This window comes from Hevea brasiliensis, chromosome 9, assembly GCF_030052815.1.
Source record: "Hevea brasiliensis isolate MT/VB/25A 57/8 chromosome 9, ASM3005281v1, whole genome shotgun sequence".
NCBI lineage: Eukaryota > Viridiplantae > Streptophyta > Magnoliopsida > Malpighiales > Euphorbiaceae > Hevea > Hevea brasiliensis.
This window is the reverse complement of record NC_079501.1, coordinates 2616631-2638765: the sequence shown is the minus strand read 5'-3', so window position 1 is coordinate 2638765 and position 22135 is coordinate 2616631. Positions and strand designations below refer to the sequence as shown.

Genomic DNA, 22135 nt, shown 5'->3' with positions numbered 1-22135 from the left:
TTTAAATAATAATTATTTAACATATAAAATTTTAATTTCATCTTAATTTAATATAAACATTATTTTTAAAATTTAAATTTATTTTAAATCTAATTATATTTATTTAAATACACTTTAATAAAATCTAATTAAATTGAGTACTCGAAAACATCAGAGTGTTGCCGCACCCTCCCACACGTGCAAACACAATGGACCTGGAATGGTCGGTGGACCCTCAATCCCCATTAAATTTTAGTACCCAAATAATTGCCAACGTATTGGAAGATAGCATTTATCCCATTTCTTGTTCTCTCTCTTTTTTTTTTTCTTTTTTTTTTATAAATAAATATTATTAGAATTTGTAATCAATTCGAATTTGTTTCTTTTAAATATAAATATTAGTATTCAATTATTTTTCATGGTATAATCAATCAAAATTTTTTATAAAAATTTTAAATATATATATTTTCATATATAATTGGGCCTAATTAAAATTTAAATTCGATATCTTATAACTAAACAAAAATTTAATAATTAAAATGTTTAAATAGTTATAAATGAAATTAGGATGCTAATAAATATAAAAAAACATTTATTTTTTTTTAACTTGACAATAAGTATTGTTTTTATATTATTAAATTATTTAACTAAAATAACTTTACAATGTGTTAGAATTTAGAAATATGTTAAGAAAAAATAAATATATTGAAAACAATAATAAATAATGATAAAGTTGAAAAAATAATAATTATTTTTTTAATTTTTTAAAATAGCAAATAAAGTAAAAAAAAAAAATTATAAATCATCTATTACAATAATTTTGATAGTGAAAAACAAATAAAAAACTAACAAAAGCCCTAACCTACCCAACTTAACCAATGTGATCTTTTTCCTTCTTTTTGGCATAAACCTTTTTTGGTTTTTATATAAAAGGTTCAAGAAATTATGTCACTTTAAAGCTTATAAATGCCTAAAATGAAAAATTGTATTCTCATTTTTTCACTTTCATCACTATGAAAGGTCAAGCCCCATTTCCACCATTACCACCTTCATCATTCATCAGCCAAAAAGTAACAAAGCCCTATCTCTCTATCTTCATTCCCCAACATTAAATATATAAAAGATCTCACATTTTCACCCACTTTCACGTTTCCTAGAAACTAAGTAACCAAACCCCTTGTTAGATTTGTCAATAATCTTGGGTATTCATTCATTTTTACTAATTTGCCCCTGATAGATTTACCCATCCAATGGGAAAAAGGAGATGGTATTGGAGGGCAAAATGAGAAAAAAAAAAAAACATGAAAGTGTTAATTTTTTAAAAACATGATTAGATCGCTCCCCACCTTCTCTTTTATTCTAACACAGGCAGTAACAGAGGCAGCATCATCATCACCGTCGTCATAATCAAACCTAAAGAGTCAAAGCCCGAGACCCTTCTCCTCCTCCTGTTCACTCTGTACATACCCTCATTCTTTTCGCTTGCTACACAGATTTTTCTCGTTCTCTTCGAATCCTTACTTGCTTAAAGGTACGGGTATGAGCTCTCCCTCTCTCTCTCTCTCCAATCGCAATCTTTAATTTTTGGGTTTTCCGTTATTCACCAGAGGTTAGGTTTTAAATTGCCAATTAGCCATCAAAACCCTAGCTTCCCGCTTGCTTGGAACTGAATTACGAGGACATTAGTAGGTTGCTTATTACTTTTGAGGTGGGAATCGGCTCTCGGTCTAAACCCTAGTTTTGATCTGTGACAAATCATTGCGCTTTTGCTTTTAGATTTGGAGGCTTTAGGTGATTTTTTTTTTATTGGTTTAGCTTGATATTGTATACTGGGTGGGTATTGTTGGAATTGGGTTTTTGTTTCATTTGGTAGATTTGTGGTATTGGCTTATGGATATTGTGCTATTTTTATTTGCATTTGGTTCTTGATTAATTTTGTGTCCTTTCATTTTTAAGCTGACTGGGTTGCTAGGTTTGGAGGAAGAAAGGTTAAAGTTTGAGCTATTTTGCCATTGTTGATGGATATTTAGGCTTAGATTGTGCAGATCAAAGTGATATTGCTAGTGTATGGTCTTGTTTACTATGAAGGCAGCTGGTTTGGTGTTTGATTGAAATTTGTATGACGTCAATTCTAGAATAATGGGTTTTTGCATATTCTAGCTTCAGTATTTATCAATTAAAATTTTTTGTTTGCAGCATTGATCTTTGGAATCTCACTTATGGTTTTTCCAGGGTTATGATATTAATTTAGCATTAGCAGCTTTAAACTGGTATTTTTCTTTTCGATTCTTTTATAAATTTAAAATTTCACAAAAATCAAATGGCTACAGCAAAGTTAAGATAGCAGTAACTTCAAGATCCAAACTGTTATGTTGCTTTTAGGTGTTAACGTTGATAATACTATAGCTTAAATGATCACTGACATTCGATCCTAACATAGGTTATTCGAGTTATTTCAAAATGGTACTTTAACATTTTTTTTTTTGGGGGGCCGCCAGGCGGTGCGCCGGGGGGGGGGGGGGGCTGGTTAGAGGAATAAATACTTCAATATAGATGTTTGTAGTTTCAAACTAACCTAATCTAAATTACTATTCTTTTTTAAGTTTTTAATGAAAATTTTTTGAGATAGCAGTAACTTCAAGATCCAAACTATTATGTTGCTTTTAGGTGTTAATGTTGATAATGCTATAGCTTAAATGATTACCGACATTCAATCCTAACATAGGTTATTCGAGTTATTTCAAAATGGTACTTTAACCTTTTTTTTTTATTTTTTTTGGGTTAGAGGAATAAATACTTAAACATAGATGTTAGTAGTTTCAAACTAACCCAATCTAAATTACTTTTCTTTTTTAAGTTTTTAATGAAAAATTTATGCTTGGAGGAGTTTGGGCAGCCTCAGATTAGTGACGTGACACAAGATTATTTTTACTCCGACAACTGTTGAATTACCATCTTTCAAAAAATTTTACATCTTTGCATTTAGTTATTTATTTAGTTTTAAAATGTTATCATACGAAACTGATGAGCTATGTTAAGTTTAATGGGGGATGAAAAGTATAGTTCTTGTCCGCATTCTTGATCTTTATGTATGAGCAATTTAGATTTCAATTATTTATTTCACTCTGAAAGACCTTTAAAATTCTATCTTAAATTTAGTTAATTAGTGGAAACTTGAAAGCTATTGATTTTAACTTGTCCAAAAGTGTTTTATTTTTTTTTTATTTTTTTTTTTTAAATATCATGGTTGATTGTTGACCAACCATCTTCTCCTAACTATGTTTGATAGTGCTTGATTATTTTTGATCCTATGTCAATATGTCATGCTGTTCTTGTATTTATTGTCCAAAATGTCAGAGACTAGCATGTAATGCCATATATCGGTTATCTACTTGGTGTCATAAGAATATGGTGCTTGGGAGAAAGAGATTGAAAGATTTTTCAGTTCACATTGTGGAGTAGTTGATGGAAGTTTATCATATTATCTTTCATGTTTGCGGTCAGGCAATTGTAATTCCTGTTTGTGGGATGTCATTTATGCCCATATTTATTTTGACTTTTAGCTTTGGACATTAAGTAATATGCAGTTTTAGCTTCTTGTAGTGGTTTGATGTTGGGAGCAGTATGCCGGTGACAGTTTGGAGAAATGCAAAGGTATCATGCTCCCAGCTGCACTGGTGCAGTTAATAATAATCCAATTGGTGGGGCATCTGTTAGGGATAATGGCAGGGCTGACTCGTCTTCATTGCCAGCTAATTTCTCTATTAATTCTAGGTAAATCAATTAAATTGTGCCATCTCATGTGCCGTAATATGCAAATAATGAACTCCAGCTTCCCACCTCTGATCCCAGTCAATTTTTTTTAATTTTCATTTTAAAGCTCCTTAACAGCCATAATGCAATTACCTTGTTTTGTGATGATTATAAATTAGTAGCCCTCTACATTTTTTGTGATGATTATTAAGCAATAGCCCATTAGTATCTGAAACTAAGGGTGTTCTCTATATGCACTCAATTTGTTGTTGTAATTATTATTAATTAATTGGGTAAAAAATCTAAATACATTCTCTGATTCTTTATGTATATATATGGAGTTTGCAGATACTATGATAGTTTATATTTCTTGCATCCTATCTTTTGAAATTGTGTTGCAATGTTCAAAATTTCCATTTATTTCTGCCTTGCTTGCCTAACATTGAATAAGGGCTTGAAGGCCTATTTCTCTTTTATTTCCATAAGCTGCATATTATTTGTTATAGATGGACCTCCTCTTTTCATTCCTTATCTGGGCTGGTTTCAAGTGGGAAGAGGTGGTGTTTTTCTTTAAAATAGATTGTAGTCAATGTAGTTAACTTCAAAGAGTATGACATTCTCAACATTCTAGAGGGCTAATTTGTTGTTTATGATGCTATAGCTTATTGCTAATTCTCACCATTCTGTATGGTTCAGGCGGCCTCCTCCACTGACTGCATACAAGTTAAAGTGTGATAAAGATCCCTTGAATTCTCGGTAAAGTCAGCATTAGCATGGATTCTTGTTCCGTTTAATTAGTTCTCTAGTTGCACTGAATAATTTTGAGTTAGTAGCTTAATAGAATGCAACATTGTTTAATGATATCTCTATGCTCTCTATTTTGGTTTTTATCTATTGTGGCACTACAATTTGACTGGATATGGATATGATTCTTATCCTTCTTATGCACGGTTGTATTTTAAATCTCAGACTTGGTCCCCCCGACTTTCATCCCCAGATTCCAAATTGCCCCGAGGAAACACTTACCAGGGAATATGTGCAGTCTGGATACAGGGAGACAATCGAGGGACTTGAGGTATGTTTTTGACTTTTTGGTGATTAAAATTCATTGCTTTTCCATGGATGTGTTGGGACTGATGTCATACTGCACGTCAATATTTTGGTTGGTAACCATTATCTTATTTACCTATTACCATTTATTAAAATGCAATACTTCCTGGATTGTTTGTTCTAATTTGTTAGATCTGATTTTTTAACTGTAACTGAAAAGAAAACATTTATTGGCTTGTTCATTTTTCATTGGCAATTCAGTGGCTGCTGTATAGTCCTTGTTAAAATGGGTCATTGATATTGTCGTGGAGCTATACAAATGATCCTAGCTGTCAGTTTGCCATATTCTTATGTTGGTTTACTTGCTGATTTGTCAGGAAGCTAGAGAGATTTTACTGACTCAGGTTCAAGTCTTTACTAAGCCTATTGTGATAAGATGCAGAGAGGTGAGTATTTTTTTTTTTTTTTTTGAAGCTATGGCATTATTCCCCCCCCGCCCTACCCTTTCTTTTTTTAATATGAATTAAAAGAAAACTACTTCATTAAAAAATGACTGGCACTTGGTGATAGTTGAGCCTCGCTTCTCTGCAGGCAATCAGAAAATGTCTGCGGGCCATTAATGAGTCTCGTGCTCAGAAGCGTAAGGTAATCCATTTAGTCTTTCTAATTAGAGGTGGTTTTTTTATTTTTAACCTCCTTCCTCCCCTGCCATTTTCATTGGCATTAATTTTTTAAATACAATTGTATTCCTGTATGATTTTATGCTGATCCAATCTGTATTTGAAAAGGTTTTCCCAATCTGCACATATTTAAGTTATGAAAAATCTCATAGATGAATGTAAACCTATACATTTATTCTCAATGTGACAGGCTGGTCAAGTCTATGGTGTGCCTCTTTCTGGGTCATTATTAACTAAGCCTGGTGTCTTTCCTGAGCAAAGGGCTTGCAGTGAAGACTTCAAGAAGAAATGGATTGAGGTATATATTCTTTTGTTTTCCACTAGTTGTGCAATTTTTTTTTTCCATTCTGAACTGATAGTAACGTACTTAAACTTCTTTTGAGGTTCCACTAAAAAATATCATTTATGTCATGATTAACTGACCATCTTACCTCCTTTCCTCTTTGTTCTGTGTGTGTGTAACTGTATGTTTGTTCTGTGACTATGTATGTTGGATTAGGTGAAAAGTGTTTGTGAGAGCAGTGCATCTATATAGCATCTTGTAAAAAGGCATCTTCACATCTCTGCATTACTAGGAGAACTTGTTGAATTCACTTCCTAAGATGCAAAGAATAGTTGCTAAATGCATTTGGTTATGCTGCATTTGGTATGACGAATAGAGTCTCACTTTGGTCTTTAGTTCAAAAGTTAGTTATAATGAAAATTCAAAACTGGTTACACTTTCAAATGGTAAGTGTAATCAAATCACTGAAGATAGTGGCAAGCTGAACTTGCCTTTACTCTTTGGTCAACTTGCATATTATTTGCAAATACTACATAGATGTAGCTGGTTGTGTCTTGATGTAGTATTCGGGAAATGTAAGTTGTTCTTGGAACAGGGAATGTAGGGGGAGAAATGGTGTCAAAAACATTTTTTTTAAAACTATTTTATTTACCTTGTAGTTTTTCTTTACTTGTGTCTGTTTGAAATTATAATAGCACTGATCTCTAATAAACATTCTATAAAAATAGAATTAGTATTATGAATGTCAATGTCTTGTTATAACTTTAATTATAATGATAGGGAGCATGAAAGTCGCCGAAAAAAGTGGTGTGATGAGGCAACTGTTGATCAAATATAGGCTATACATACAATGGCCCTGCCACTAAACAGGAATTTGACAATGTGGCAGAGGTTTCTTTTGATGCAAGCTGTATACCTTGGATAAAATGTCTATCTGTGAATGCAAAGTGCAGTCTATATGTCTTAACCGATACAAGTGTTGTACTGCTGTAGCTTCTTTCCAACTTCTTTGTACTGTTTCGTTCTGGCTATAGAAAACATGATAGTTATCAGGTGAATTCTGGCATCCTTGAAGATGGGTATTGTTGAGAGTTTAGACTAACCTAGAGAAGCAACAAATTAATAAAAATGCCTTCTTATGAACATGGGAGCCTCTTGCTGTGTTGCATGCTGTAATGTGTTTAAATTTTAACTGATGAGAAATGTTCTAGTTGTACTAAATGATAGATATTGTGGCTGGAAAATAAATATTTGTGGGTGCTTTTTCATGATGCACCTTTTGGGTTTTTCCCCTGTCAATTTCCCCTTATCTTCCTTTTTGTATGCCAGGGTTTATCACAACCACACAAGCGATTGCGATCTTTGGCCGATCAGGTGCCTCATGGTCACAGGAGGAAATCCCTTTTTGAAGTTCTTATCAGGAATAATGTTCCATTACTAAGAGCAACTTGGTTTATCAAAGTAACTTACCTCAATCAGGTAGAGCTGCTTAAATAATGTTATCTTTGTTTGGATGTCCTTAGTTGTAGTTGACTGTTTTTATTAGCCGATTATGGTTGTTTTTTGCAGGTTCGTCCTAGTTCTGCTAGTATTTCATCAGGCACACCTGATAAAACTCAGTTGTCACGGGCAGAGGTTTGGACAAAAGATGTTGTTGAGTACTTGCAGATACTACTGGATGAATTTTTCTCCAGAAATAATTCCTATTCTGCTCCGCACACTAAAGCTAGATCGCCTCAAATGCTATATGCTGGGTCAGTGCAGCACAGGAGTGATCCTGCACCGGTGTTTATTGATGGTGAGGAGCCTTCCCTACATTTTAAGTGGTGGTATGTAGTACGGCTCTTACATTGGCACCATGCTGAAGGACTACTTCTTCCTTCTGTAATTATTGATTGGGTTCTTAGTCAATTGCAGGTACCATTCTAGTTGTGCCAATTTCTTTTGTTCCTAGTTCTGTTGAGATAAGAGGAATTATTTTGTGCTGCACAGGATTGAATAACATTACTTAATTTTTTTTCCCCTTTCGGTTTTTGCTTGTGCTTTTCCAGGAAAAGGATGTACTTGAGATTTTGCAGATGCTGTTACCGATCATATATGGTGTTTTAGATACCATTGTTTTATCTCAAACTTATGTACGCACTCTTGCGGGAATAGTAGTTCGTTACATTTGTGAACCTTCTCCAGGTGGATCAGATCTGGTAGATAATTCTCGAAGGGCTTATACAACAGCTGCTCTAATTGAGATGCTTCGATATTTGATTTTGGCTGTACCAGATACATTTGTTGCTTTGGATTGCTTCCCTTTACCACCAAGCGTATTGTCTTATGCAGTAAATGATGGGGCTTTTGTGTCGAAGGTATCTGAGGAGGCAAGAAAGACCAAAGATAATTCAGCTGGAGTTGTTGGTATGTTCAGAAATAAAGGTCTTGATGCTCAATACCAGTCCTTATCCTTTGATCAGGTTGTTTCATCCATCAAGAAACAGGCAGATAATCTAGCAAAGGCATCTTGTCCTGGCTATCTGGTTCATAGTGTAGCAAAAGCTTTACAAGCATTGGATAAAGTGCTTTTGCAGGGAGACGTTAGAGAGGCTTATAGTTTTCTATTTGAAAATTTTTGTGATGGAGCTGTCGATGAAGGTTGGATCGAAGAAGTTAGTCCTCTCCTAAGATCATCACTGAAATGGATTGGAACTGTGAACTTGTCATTTATTTGTTCTGTATTTTTCCTATGTGAGTGGGCAACATGTGACTATAGGGATTTTCGGGCTGCTTCACCTCTTGATCTGAAGTTCACTGGGAAAAAGGATTTTTCTCAGATTAATATTGCAAGTCGCCTTCTTAAGTTAAAGATGAGAGATTTGCAAAGTAAGTCTCGACGGAAGAATGACAAATCCCTTGGAATCAATAGTCTTGCCAAAGGTCTCAGTCAGCATAATTATGTTGGCAGGGTTCCTGCAGGAAATGGGTATGAAAATAAGGATAACTCAAAAAAAGTGACCAGAAAAAATGCTAATTCGTCAGATTTATTTGAGAGCCCGGGTCCTTTACATGATATCATAGTGTGTTGGATTGATCAACATGAAGTTCAAAAAGGAGAAGGTTTGAAGCGTCTTCAGCTGCTGATAGTGGAACTCATACGATCTGGGATTTTTTACCCCCATTCATATGTAAGGCAGCTGATAATTAGTGGAATTATGGATACAAGTGGGCCTTTAGATGACCATAACAAATGGAAGAGACATTATCAAATTTTGAAACAACTGCCTGGGCTCTTCATCCATGATGTTCTGGAAGAGGCAAGGATTGCAGAAAGGTCAGAACTTTTGGAGGCCATGCACGTTTACTCAAATGAACGCCGTCTTCTCCTACGAGGGGTCCTTTGTGAGCAATATCAAAATTCATCCAAATCAAATATATCAATGCAGAAGCAAAAGCATCATCTAACCTCTGTAAAGGATGGTGGTTCCACAGCTTCTTTTGATCAGTTTAAAATTTTCCAGTCCTGTTCAGATACTTTGACTTCTAAAAAGGTCAAGTCCAATGCCGATATTGGGGAACTGAAGGCTTCCATTTTATTGCTGTTACAGATTCCTAACCTGTCCACATCTTCAGACATGGGACTGGATGAATCTCAGGGGAGTGTTAAGAGGGCTGCGGAGTCAATATCCAACAAAATGGATTTAGTAGAAGGTACACCAGGGTGCGAGGATTGTAGAAGGGCAAAGAGACAAAAGTTAAATGAAGAAAAGAGCTTTTGTTTTCAGGGTCATTCTCCAATATCAGATGATGAAGATACATGGTGGATGCGGAAGGGGCCCAAATCCTTAGATTCTTCCAAAGTTGATCTACCACAGAAGTCATGCAAACAGGTCTCCAAGGGTAGGCAAAAGGTTGTGCGTAAAAGTCTAGCTCAGTTAACAGCTGCTAGGATTGAGGGTAGCCAGGGAGCTTCTACAAGTCATGTATGTGATAACAGGGTTGGTTGCCCTCATCATAGAAATGGAACAGAAGGAGATACTCTCAAGTCAGTGGATGGAATCAGAACATTGCATGGTGGAGATATTGTTTCAATTGCAAAAGCTTTAAAGCAACTGCGTTTTCTAGAGAAGAGATCCATTACTGTTTGGTTGGTAACTATTGTTAAACAGCTTGTTGAGGAGACTGAAAGGAATGTTGCCAAGGCCAACCAGTTCGCTAGGCCTTTTGTTTCTGCTGATGATAGAAGCTCCATTCGATGGAAGCTTGGTGAGGATGAGCTCTCTGTTGTATTGTATTTAATGGATGTTTGTAATGATTTAGTTTCTGCATCCAAGTTATTGCTTTGGTTGTTGCCGAAGGTAGTCAGCAATCCCAGTCCTACAATCCATAGTGGGAGGAACATTATGATGCTGCCAAGAAATGTGGAGAACCATGCATGTGAAGTGGGAGAGGCATTTTTGTTATCATGCCTCCGAAGGTGAGCTTTCAAATCTTGCTTAATTGTGAAGTTTCTATTGTTTTATGCTGAGAATATATTTTTAAGCTCATTATTTATTTTCACCTATGCTGTGCTTATTGGCTTTTATATCATAAAAAAATTGAATTTGTTTTTGTTGTTTGTTGGATTGCTGTTTTGTGCTTACAGAATATATTTTATGCTGAGTAGTGCTATATTGGCAAAAAGGCTCACAAATGTGTTTGAAGGATGAATTGGAGAATGCTGACTATTACATGGGAGAGTAGTGATTGAATGCAAGTGGAACTTTCTAGATTAACCATTAAATAACATTCATGTTTTCATATTTTTGGATTGTTTTGTTTAAAAGGCCTTTCCTTATACACTTCTTATTTGTCAATGTTTATCACAATTGTTATGTCATTAAAATTCAGAATTTGTTTTAATTATGCTACTAGTTCAACTGCTACTTTTGGTAATTTATTTCTTGGTTCATTTGTGGCTTCACTTTTTGTTATTATGTGGCTGCTTTGTGCATGCTTTCTGTACTGTTTGAAACTGAGTTATGAATGAACACGTTGCTGGAAAAGAATCATTCTTATTATTTGGTCCACAGCTTCTGTTTGTGGGGAAGTTCTTCCTGTGGAATTGTTAAAAAAAAAAAAAAATGCCGTTTCTTCTGTCAGTAGTGGTATATTGCATTCTTTAGAAAGCATCATTCTGGAAGTTATTTGTATGTTCTTTTTCTTGACATTACGGTAGCGACGTAGCATTGTCTACAGAAATTGCATCATTCAACAAATACTTTTTGACCAAACTGTAGATTCCTGTAAACTATATGCTGTTTTCTCTCTATCGTTTTTCTCCATTGCTTGGCTTGCATATTGGTAAATCTTTGATGAAGAAATTTTGATTCTGCTCTTTGTGCCTTCCAATGGTTTCTGTTCAGGTACGAGAACATACTTGTTGCAACAGACCTTATTCCTGAAGTCTTGACAGCTGCAATGCAACGTGTTGCAGCACTACTGGCTTCTGGTGGCAGGGTTTTAGGTTCAGCAGTCTTAACTTATACTCGGCATTTGTTGAAGAAATATGCCAATGTGCCGAGTGTCTTTGAATGGAATAAGAGTTTCAAATCAACTTGTGATAAGAGACTTCTTTCTGAACTTGAACCTAGTCGATCACTGGATGGAGAGTTTGGATTTTCACTTGGAGTTCCAGCAGGAGTTGAAGATCTTGATGATTTTCTTCGTCAAAAGATGAGTGGTAATCGGATGACTAGAGCTGGTATCAGCATGAAAGATATAGTTCAAAGGCACATTGATGATTCTTTTCACTATTTCTTTGGTAAGGAGAGAAAGTTCTTTGGTGCTGGTACACAAAAAGGTCCTGGATATGAAAAATCTGATGATGGTTACCAGATAGCTCAACAAATAATTGTGGGATTGCTGGATTGCTTTAGACAGACTGGCGGTGCTGCTCAAGAAGGTGACCCTTCTTTGGTCTCTTCTGCCGTATCTGCTATAGTCAATAATATTGGACCAACTATAGCAAAAATGCCTGATTTTGCAGTGGTTTATAACCATTCGAATTCTTCATCTGCTATGGCTTCATTAAGTATTGCTAGACGTATTTTGCGTATCCATATAAGCTGCATCTGTCTGCTTAAGGAAGCCCTTGGAGAACGTCAGAGCCGGGTTTTTGAGATAGCTCTTGCAACAGAAGCCTTTTCTGCTCTTGCTACAGCTTTTGCTCCAGGAAAGGCTTCTCGAAGTCAGTTTCAACTGTCTCCTGAAGATTCCAATGTGAACAATGATATGTTGAACAATTCTGCAAGATCTGGAAGGGTAACAAAAATTGCTGCTGCAGTCTCTGCTCTTGTTGTTGGGGCTGTTATTCATGGTGTTACAAGCTTGGAGAGAATGGTAAATGTCTTCAGATTAAAGGAAGGGTTAGATGTAATTCAATTTATAAGGAGCACAAAATCCAATTCAAATGGAAACACGCGTTCTACTCCAGGTTTTAAGGTGGATAACTCGATTGAAGTTTATGTGCATTTGTTTAGGCTGCTTGTTGGGAATTGCAGAACTTTATTTGATGGTTTAATTGTGGAACTCCTGGGCGAACCATCTATAGTCGCTCTTTCAAGGATGCAGCGAATGCTCCCTCTTAGTTTGGTATTTCCACCTGCCTATTCTATATTTGCGTTTGTTATATGGAGACAAATTATTCTTAGCAAAGATCTTGCAAACCGTGAAGACATAAATCAATTGTATCAATCTTTGACAACGGCCATAGGTGATGCCATAAAGCACCATCCTTTTCGGGATGTATGCTTAAGAGACAGTCAAGGCTTTTATGATATTGTAGCTGCAGATGCCAGTGATGCTGAGTTTGCTGCCATGTTAAGTGGTTTGGACATGCACTCTAAATCTGCAGCATTTGTTCCCCTTCGTGGAAGGCTGTTTTTAGATGCCATCATTGATTGTAAAATGCCTGAGTCTGTGTCCACTCAGGATAACAGCAATCGAGTTTCTGGACTTGGTGGATCTAAAGGGCAACATTCAGAGAGCGAAACAAAGCTTCTGGATAAGATTGTGAATGTATTGGATACTCTGCAACCTGCAAAGTTCCATTGGCAGTGGGTTGAACTTAGGTTACTTTTAAATGAACAAGCCCTTGTTGAAAAGCTTGAGGCCCATGATATGTCTCTAGCAGATGCTATCCGTTCATCCTCAACTGGTCCTGTAAAAGACGCTGCTTCTGAAAATGAGAATAATTTCATTGTGATCATCCTCACAAGATTATTGGTCAGACCTGATGCTGCACCCCTTTTCTCGGAGTTGGTTCATCTTTTTGGTAGGTCACTGGAAGATTCAATGCTATTGCAGGCTAAATGGTTCTTAGCAGGCCAAGATGTTCTTTTGGGACGAAAAACTATTAGACAACGTCTTATTAATATTGCAGAGAGTAAATGTCTTTCAACTAAGGCTCGGTTTTGGAAGCCATGGGGCTGGTCAGGTTTTGATCCTCTGACAAGCGGAGGAGAGAAAAAGAAGTTTGAGGTCACCTCCCTTGAAGAAGGGGAGGTTGTTGAAGATGGCACAGGCACAAAAAGATCTGGAAAAGGATCAACTCAAATGTTTAATTCTGAAGGGTTCAGCATGAGCCAACAGTACAGAACTGAAAGGGCTCTCATTGAATTAGTTCTTCCCTGCATAGATCAAGGTTCTGATGAGTCACGCAATACATTTGCAAGTGATTTGATTAAGCAGTTGAATAATATTGAGCAACATATAAATACAGTTACTCGCGGTGCAAGCAAGCAGGCAGGATCAAGTTCTTCTGGGCTGGAAGGTCCTGCAAATAAGGGTAGCAACCGCAAAGTTATGAGAGGTGGTAGTCCTGGAATGAACAGACGGACAGCAGGAGCTGCTGATTCTGCTCTGCCATCCCCTGCAGCCTTGAGAGCTTCCATGTCATTGCGGTTGCAATTATTGCTGAGATTGCTTCCTATCATATGCGCAGATGGGTAATTGTTCAAATATTTTCATATCTCATGATTGCCCGTTCATTTAGCTTGCATGCTATTGTTAAAATCTTAATTTTGTTTACCTTTTTGCATTTTTATTAATTATTGTTTTATGTTCACTCTATTAGTTGTGTGGATGTTTTGCTGTTTTATATTTCCTTAGTTGTGTCATCTCAGCCAAAATGCTCTGCTGTTTTTACTGTGATGCATTGTATATGCATTTTCTGTAGGTATAAGTATACTGTGTCAACATCTAATCCCAAAGCGAAACACCAAAGCATGCTTCATTACTATGTTAAAAAATGCATCACAAAAGTTTAATTTTGTGAGTTTCAGTTTGAGCATGCCAAATAATTATGGGATCACTTGACGCAGATTTTTTGTTCATATTGTAATTTTCCTGCCTGCTGCCTAGTATATGGAGGCATAAAAAAGGAGACAGGCACATATTTGTAGTGCTCTCTCTCTCTCTCTCTCTCTCTCTCTCTCTCTCTCTCTCTGTGGCATTTGCGAAAGCAGATGCTGCATTCCTTGATGCTGTTATTCAAAAGTTTGGCAGTAGAAAATACTCATTTTTGCTTTATGTCAGGGAGCCATCTGGCCGGAACATGAGGCACATGCTTGCATCTGTCATGCTTCGCCTCCTTGGTAATCGTGTTGTGTACGAGGATGCAGACCTATCATTCTCTCCAGTGCAAAGTTCTCAATCTAAGATGGAGGTTGAGTCTCCATTGGAAACTGTGTCTGTGGATTTGTCTGGTGAAAGTCTCTTTGATCGGCTACTGTTGGTCTTGCACGGTTTGTTAAGTAACAGCCAGCCAAGTTGGTTGAAGCCAAGGTCTCCCTCCAAGTTAATGAGTGATTTTTCTAAGGACTCTGCTGGACTTGATCGTGAGGTGGTGGAGAGTTTACAGGTTCGTTCTCTGATGTACTGTTTGTTAAAATGTTGTGATTTTGTCCAACTTAACTTTTTTTTTTAATTGGGTTCTTGATGCCCTATGAAAATTTTAATTATTAATATAATATAGTAGGTTAACATAAATTCATCAGCACAATCACCAACTCAGAATAAAAGAAAAGAGTGGGGCATCGCTATTGCAAATTCGCAATGCTATCAATGAGATCTGATTGTATGTACTTTCCTTAATTTGACGTGTTGCCAAATGCATTGTCATCATCAAATTTTTCTGCTATAGTATTGATTAAATATTTTTTTCCATACAATTATGCTTCTAGTGAAATCTCTGACATGCTTGTTGGTATATATCTGTGCTTGAAAGGAGAGATGGACCTAGAAAAATGATAAATATGGGTATGAGAATTTGAATTTATTTTGAGTTTCTTTTCTGTTTCGACTTCACATATTCAGCAATTGGTTGAATTTATTTTCTTTCCACTTTTGCTCTATAGTCAACTATTTAAATCTTATTAAGTGGATGGGAAATGAATTAATGATTGTTTACTATTTTTTTTTTCCATGGTTGATAAACTTATATATAAAAAAGTATTAGTGTGTATAATTATACTGTATAGGTTGCTGTTTTTTCTCTCTGCCATCCCATTTATCTACATACACGTTCATCCTATTAAACTAATAGATCTTTTATGAATGCAGAATGACTTAGATCGCATGCAGCTGCCAGGCTCTATTCGGTGGCGCATCCAAGCTGCAATGCCAGTTCTTCCTCCTTCAGTAAGATGGTCCATCTCTTGCCATCTACCATCTGTTCCTGTTGCTGCTGTTGCTTCACTTCAACCTAGTATCGCATATTCTGGATTTTACACTGGAAACCCATCGCAGAAAAGTCCTCTACCTTTGGCACGAATGACAACAAATGCGCCAGGGAAGTCCAAGCCATTGCCATTGCCATTGCAACCGGAAAATGATATGGAAATTGACCCATGGACTCTTTTGGAAGATGGCGCAGGATCAGGTCCATCTTCAAGCAACTCTGCTGTGATTGGCAGTGGTGACCATTCTAATCTTCGGGCCTCCAGCTGGCTTAAAGGGACTGTAAGGGTCAGGAGGACTGACCTTACTTATATTGGTGCTGTAGATGATGACAGCTGATTCAAGTTAACTTTCATTCTTGATTTGGCCTGGAGTGAACAATTCCCTCAACAGGTAACGTTTTTGTTTATCATGCATATTTGGCATCAAGGTTCCCCCTTGTTCTTGCCATACCTGCCTTTGATGGCAAAGGGTGCTGTTGGGAGGGACATTCTTATTGGGGCATGTGGTCCTTGTGAAGGTAGTGAAAGAAATATGCTCTTACACAGCATGCCCTGCCAGGTCTTGGGCCCACTTGACTACTAACATTTTGATCACTGCCTGTCTGGACTGTGTACTCCAGGTGCAGTTCGGAGACTTCTTGTATATATAGAGAGAATTTTTTAACTTTGCTGATTCATCAGGGTCAAATATCTTAAGAATGATTTGTAGCTGTTTCATGTGCATTAATCTGTTGTTGCATTCACTGTCTGTCTCTCTGCTCTGTGTCTCTTGAATGTGTGTGGATGCACACTGATGTGAATGCCAGTAACGGTTCAATACATGAATATATGGCAATGTTCACAGTGGCATGTGCAGTCCATTAGTTTATTATCTTCTGCGGTAGTTTTAGGGCATTGTTGATTTATCAAATACCACATCACCCCCCAACGTGTTGTTTGATATTGGCCTACTTCTGTAATTAATTGATATATGGGCTATGGGTCTCATTGAAATTAAAATGAATTCTACTTTACAACAGATGACAGAATCAGAATGCATGTATTATATTTTTGCTAATAATACAGCCAATGATGCGAGTATATAGACTCCAAATATGTGGAGTGGATGATATGTTTGATTTTGCTAGTGAAAAATAGTCTTGGATTTAAAGCTTCATGTGTTTGGATTCCCGATAAAGGCTTTCTGTAGTTCATGTAATATTACCCTGAAACTCAACCCAGATGCCATGCAGATCTTGTATTTTCTTGGAACCTTACTTTGCCTCCATTTGTGTATGGACCAAACAATGTTTCCTGTTGATTCAAGAATTATCGGTGGTGTTTTTGTACAAGTGTTAAAAGTGTTTTTTTGATCTAAATGACTCGTCATACAGCTGTTGTTTATTCGGTTCCGTCTTTTGGATACGTTCATCTTTAGACGTTAGTTCTGTTTGACTTCTCATAATTTGTTTTCTGGAGCTGTCTGTAATTGTGTTTAGCAATGGGCATTTTTGGCTCGCCAATAAGGCAGTAGTTAAATTAGAGGTACCAAAACTTCGATTTTCCAATCTCAAATGCACAAGCATACATGCGTGTAAACAATCACGGCATCAATGTCTAAAATATTCACTGGATGAAACTTGCTTTATAAAAATGAACTTACAGGAAATTTTCAGATAGATGCGCAAGATACATCTTAATTAATCATGTCCGTTAAGATTCCGTAAAGATTAAAACTAGCTAGGCTTGTGGTGCATTTACAATTTACTATTTTATTAAATCACAACGAAATTGGTCAATTGCCAATCTAGCTAACAATCTCGCGCAAAACAGAACTCAACCCAAAATTAGATCCAATAGCAGTATTGGAGGCCATTGATGGAAACAGAGGGAAGAAGAAAATGAATTTGATTTCCTGTTTGGACATTAAATAAAAGAAAATTTTCATCTCTTCGTTATTACTCATTAGCAATGGTAAGGAATGTAATGAATGAATGTTATTTATATTCAAGAAGAAGTGCGTATAATAATTGATTCTTCTTTTTTCCTTTTATTCTAATAATTTGTTTAAACAATAAACAATGCAAAGTAAATTAAATTTTTTTTTTCTTTTTTCTTTATTTCTCTTGAATTGTGAATCCAAACAAAAGGGTGAAGGGAAGAGGATGCCAATTCAAATAGATTTCATTGATAATAAACATCAATAGAGCCTAATAAACCCTTTACTGTATTCTACAAACACGAATCAATGAACCCAACAAACACAATTTAGCACGTCAATATTAGAATTTTGCGTCACAGAACAACATATAGCTGCACCAAAGGTCGTTATATATTTATTAAATTTAATAAAATATTTAATTATATTTTATTACGTCTTATTAAACATAACCCAAAAAGGACAATCAATTATCAATGACCCATATTAAACGCCAGGCCGGCGGCCCGCTACCACACAAAAGCAATCATGCTCTTGCGACGTTTACTCGTTGATATTGATTCCTTTCTTTTTTTTAATGCTTATTTCTTACTCAAAGCTCGTCAACAACACCACTCTATTGGCATTTTCCTACTGTCTTCTTCTTTCATTCTCTTTCTCGGTTGTAAGTTCATCATCTCCTTCATGCTTCGTTCTCTCTTTACTTATTCTTGACTTGGTTTTGGGCTTTAGGTAAAGGCAACTAGATCAGATAATATGTTTATTTTCTTTGAATAGAATTTTGGATGATCGCTTCAGATTACTAATTCGCCATGGATAGTGAGAAGGGAGAAATTCGTGTCAGCGGTAATGCCACGCAGAGGATAACGTCTCAAGATGAAGCCCAAGCTCTTAAAAAGTGTTTGGAGGAAAGTAAAGGAGACCATGACAAATGCAAGTCCAAGGTTGATTCTTTCTTTTCTTCCTCCTCTTCTGTTTCTCGTCCAAGGAAACGGTTGCCACCTTTACGGCTCAGAAGTGGTTCGTTGACTGATATCTGAAGCAAGCAGTAGTAACCCATTTTCATTATTTTATGTTTCTATTAATCTATGTGCTGCTTTTATGTCACTATTGTATGAATAGGAATACCGAAGCAGTCAGAGCCGCTGCCAATGTCCAGATCATTCTATAGCTTGGTTTTCTCTTTTCTCTACGGATCTGATTTCTTTGCAGTTGAATATTAACTTTTTCCTTTCTTTTCTTTTGGACCTTTTGGAAGCTTTAGCTTGTTTCACTTTGAGCAAAATGTACAGATCTTGCTTAAAGTCTGAACTAATAATTTAGTTCATTACAGATATAACTACTACTGACTAACTTCAGAAACAAGTAAAAAGATTTCAAAGATTCTTCTAATTGTTTTTTTTTTGCTCGTATTCTACAAAAATTGGTCATCGGTTGTAGGAGGAGAACTGCTGGATTAAGATATCTCTTGTTGACGTTTGAACTCATTTTTTAGGTTTCTATTCACCTTGGTTTCTTACTGATTTATCTACAAAAAGAACATCTTCAATCCAAGCAACTATGTTGAATGCTAGGCCTTCTAGGACTCTTGAGTAGCTCTCTAGGGTTGCTTGTCCCACATCCTGCAATATTCACTTTCCCATTGTTAGGTTCATCACTGAAGTGCAGGAAATTAGGAATGAAGTGTTACTTTACTTACCCGATTGTACTGTATCTTGCATGTGTCTAGGGATGTCTGTGAAAGTTCAGGATACCTCTGCTTCAAGCAGAAGAGCAAGCTTTCCGCTCTTTCTGCTAAAACATGATTTTTGTCAGTTCGATCAATGTCAGACATGAGGTCTTTTACCATTTCCCAAGATGATTTTGAATGCTTCATGCACGCTTTACGTCTCCACGTATACATTGAAGCTTCTACTCGATCTGCAAGCTCAAGTGCTTCATGTTCTGATGCTATATTGAGACAGTCAAGAACATAATCTGGGGAAAATATGTCTGTTGTACACATGTAGCGGTAAGTTACGTCACCTAGACTCGCTCTTCCACTCTGAATTTCCATTGGACAAGTTGTTAAAATTCGGAATCAGTATTGCTCAAATGTTCATGTAAAGTGCTTATGATTTGGTTAGCAAAGGAGGGGCTAACCTTGGGAAGTGATGCCATGTATGTGTCTGGAATTTCCATATCATCAAGAATACTACTATTAATGGCCATGGCTGCTTTGTGAATTTGATTAGCACAGTCACGTTTGTGTCTCAAGTGCTTCCTTGACTTCTCAGAGAGACCGCCTGGAGGAACACAAGGAACTGGCACCCACCATTTCTCCTCTTTCCGCTGAACAATAACTCTGCGAAATGAACCTGAACGAGTTGAATTTGATGACATGCTTCCCTGTTCTGCATACCAGAATTCTATATCTTGGAAACCATCCAGTATTTCCTGTCAAATAAAAATATTTGTTACTGTGAACTATGATCATTGAAAGAAAACAGAACTGCTTTGGTTTGAGCAAAAGAAAGAATCATCTTACAATGAGCATCGCGTCAAGCTTTCTTAATGCAGGAAGGTTGATGTAAATATCAGATCGTGGTCTGCTTTCCATCACCTGCAAAGCCAATGAACATGTTAGAAAAATTGAGAACATTACATCTCCAATTTTGAAATATTGGTTACAGATTATAAAAATATACCTCCAGAGCTGTTCCATCTTTTAAATTCTGCGACTTGGGGATGAATTCTACAATGTAATCACATACAGAAAGAAGACAATCCATTTCTCTCTTCCACATAGCCTTTTTCTCAGGTTTCAGCGGCTCTAACCTCAAATTCTGTCCAAACAAAGTGGCTGCAGAAAGTAACATACATAAGCAATAACAGAAAATAGGAGATCAAGAGCCTTCTTTTTTTTTTTAATGATTTACTGGTGTGGTGTTTTTAGTATATATATATACCATAGAGATTAGTTATGGCATTTGAGATTGTGACAGCCGTGCAGACACCTTTCCCACTTCCTGACATGTCTTCACCAAGCAAAAGCTTTGCGAATCTTTCTTTCATCATCTCAAGGTCTGGCAGAAATTTTCATTATAAGCACAACTAGTCAAATGTAGAACAATATGTAACCAAAAAGACTCAAGCTTTGCAGGTTATAAGCTCACCTGGATCTACTGATTCTTGATCATCGATAATGCACTTCCGTTGCTTCATGCCTAGCCTTCCAAGCAAAGGTTGATTATGGGCTGCCGATTTGTTTGGTATCCAGTGACAAGAAGAAGGTTCGCTTGAATAGCTGTTGTCTTCTATGGCATCAGATAAGGCTGATGTCTCTGAATAAGTCCGGCGAAACAAGAAAGAATCGCCACTTGTTGTTGAGAATCCTGGAGTTTCAGTTTGATCCAGAGAAGAAGGTGAGGGATGATAACCCAGGTCAGAACTATCATCATAATTCGAAGAAGTGTCCATTTGAGGCTTAATTATTATCTGTGGTGGCCTATTTGCTAAACCCTCTGCTCTGAAAAGATAATGATGAAAGTGTGCACAAATTTGGTTAGTGGAACATCTTTTTTGATAATTAGAGAAACAAAGTAGAATGGTGGGAATTTAGGGGTACTAGAATCTGATACTTTGGCCCAGGAATTGGCTTGAATTGCCGAGTTTTTATTCACTACTGAGGGCAAGGAAGGAAGAAAGATATTATTATATCAAAGAGAAGAAAAGAAAAAGAAGTGTTCATCTTTGTTGCTACAAAAAGCGAAAGGGATTACTCATAGGTCGTTATTGTCATCAGAAATGGAAATAATTCACTGAAAACACTAAAAATTTACAAGTAAAAGCAGTCTTTGTAAAATTATTAATCCCTTTTTGGAACTAGGCAAACGGAAATTTGAAAATCTGAAGGCAACGGTTAACAAAAAGCAACGGTCTAACATTCCTTTTAACTTACCTTTAATGTGCGCAAGATTTGAATTTGAGAAGTAGATGAGTATGCAGCTGATTACCGTTTGAAACAGTTCCCTCCTATTCTATGCTTCTCTTTCTCTCCTGCAACCTTTTCTTTCCTAAAGAAACACTTTCTTTGAGCAAACCCACATCACCATTATCATAAAAATGGAAATTTTTCAGCCGTGTGATCTGGATTCACTGATCTCTGATCAAGAAGATGGTTAAAGACCCAGTTGCAGAATCGGCAGCATTTCCTCAACGCCGTGTAGAAGTCGGTCTGAGTTGGACGTGAATGTTAATGGGTTAGTGGGGTTTTATATAGTGTATATGGGTACGAAAACGTGAGAAATGGTATATTTTTATGGAGGAAATTCAACAAATAATTTGAATTATTTTAATGAGAAATCAACCTTCTCGAACAACGACTAATTATGATTTGATTCACATTTAGCAGCTGTGATGCTTTGTGAGGACCTGATTGGTCAATCATAGCCGTCTAATGATCAAACGACACCAGGCAATGAACCAGGGGCTGCATAATTTGCGGAGCTCAATAAGCCACAAATGAGCAGAAATAAGTGCTACGTACCGTAAGGATTATGTCTTATATCTGACAGTCACCTATTAGTTTGATGTAATAGACTTTATACATATAAATGTTCAATAGTACTTAATTAATAGTGTTCCTAGGGCAGTGATTTGGCACATTTGTGGCCTCATAATCCTAGATGCAAATGTCCCATAAGCAGAAATGGGCTATCAATATTCATTTTTGAGATGTTTTGAATCAGAGGTCACATGATCGTCAAAGACAACTGGTTCATTC

General features: G+C 36.5%; 2 protein-coding genes and 1 long non-coding RNA gene across 8 annotated transcripts; 2 read left to right on the top strand and 1 right to left on the bottom strand.

Annotated features, from left to right (window-relative positions):
- The first annotated feature begins 1135 nt into the window (after positions 1-1135).
- On the top strand, positions 1136-16470 carry LOC110660080 (mediator of RNA polymerase II transcription subunit 12). 6 transcript variants are annotated; one of them, XM_021818248.2, is made up of 14 exons: positions 1136-1510; positions 3583-3753; positions 4429-4488; positions 4702-4807; positions 5160-5228; positions 5374-5427; positions 5653-5760; positions 7075-7224; positions 7315-7662; positions 7797-9996; positions 10093-10207; positions 11136-13718; positions 14308-14632; positions 15334-16470. In XM_021818248.2, the coding sequence occupies exons 2-14, from the start codon at positions 3626-3628 to the stop codon at positions 15787-15789; spliced, it is 6702 nt and encodes a 2233-aa protein (XP_021673940.2). In that variant the 5' UTR covers positions 1136-1510; positions 3583-3625; the 3' UTR covers positions 15790-16470. The 6 variants fall into 6 exon arrangements, with proteins under 6 accessions (XP_021673940.2, XP_021673936.2, XP_021673934.2 ...); XM_021818244.2 differs by having other exon boundaries at positions 1138-1510; positions 3573-3753; positions 7797-10207; XM_021818242.2 differs by having other exon boundaries at positions 1138-1516; positions 7797-10207.
- A 1229-nt stretch (positions 16471-17699) lies between these two features.
- Positions 17700-18610, top strand: LOC110660079 (uncharacterized). Its single transcript, XR_002495862.2, has 2 exons — positions 17700-18034; positions 18148-18610. It is a non-coding gene; the product is annotated as an uncharacterized LOC110660079 (long non-coding RNA).
- Positions 18611-18619: 9 nt separating this feature from the next.
- LOC110660078 (rop guanine nucleotide exchange factor 3) lies at positions 18620-21640 on the bottom strand. Its single transcript, XM_021818240.2, has 8 exons — positions 21311-21640; positions 20526-20878; positions 20319-20435; positions 20058-20212; positions 19898-19972; positions 19513-19806; positions 19070-19414; positions 18620-18992 (listed from the first exon to the last, which is right to left on the bottom strand). The coding sequence occupies exons 2-8, from the start codon at positions 20827-20829 to the stop codon at positions 18870-18872; spliced, it is 1413 nt and encodes a 470-aa protein (XP_021673932.2). The 5' UTR covers positions 20830-20878; positions 21311-21640; the 3' UTR covers positions 18620-18869.
- Positions 21641-22135: the final 495 nt, after the last annotated feature.

Bases quoted from the DNA above. Each gene is read 5' to 3' on its own strand.
- LOC110660080 (XM_021818244.2), top strand. From the start codon at position 3,626: ATGCAAAGGTATCATGCTCCCAGCTGCACTGGTGCAGTTAATAATAAT. The intron at 4,808-5,159 runs GTATGTTTTTGA...CTGATTTGTCAG, and splicing joins AGACAATCGAGGGACTTGAG to GAAGCTAGAGAGATTTTACT. The intron at 7,663-7,796 runs GTACCATTCTAG...GTGCTTTTCCAG, and splicing joins GGGTTCTTAGTCAATTGCAG to GAAAAGGATGTACTTGAGAT.
- LOC110660078 (XM_021818240.2), bottom strand. From the start codon at position 20,829: ATGGACACTTCTTCGAATTATGATGATAGTTCTGACCTGGGTTATCAT. The intron at 20,436-20,525 runs GTGAGCTTATAA...AATTTCTGCCAG, and splicing joins TCAAGAATCAGTAGATCCAG to ACCTTGAGATGATGAAAGAA. The intron at 19,973-20,057 runs GTATATTTTTAT...TTGGCTTTGCAG, and splicing joins AAGATGGAACAGCTCTGGAG to GTGATGGAAAGCAGACCACG.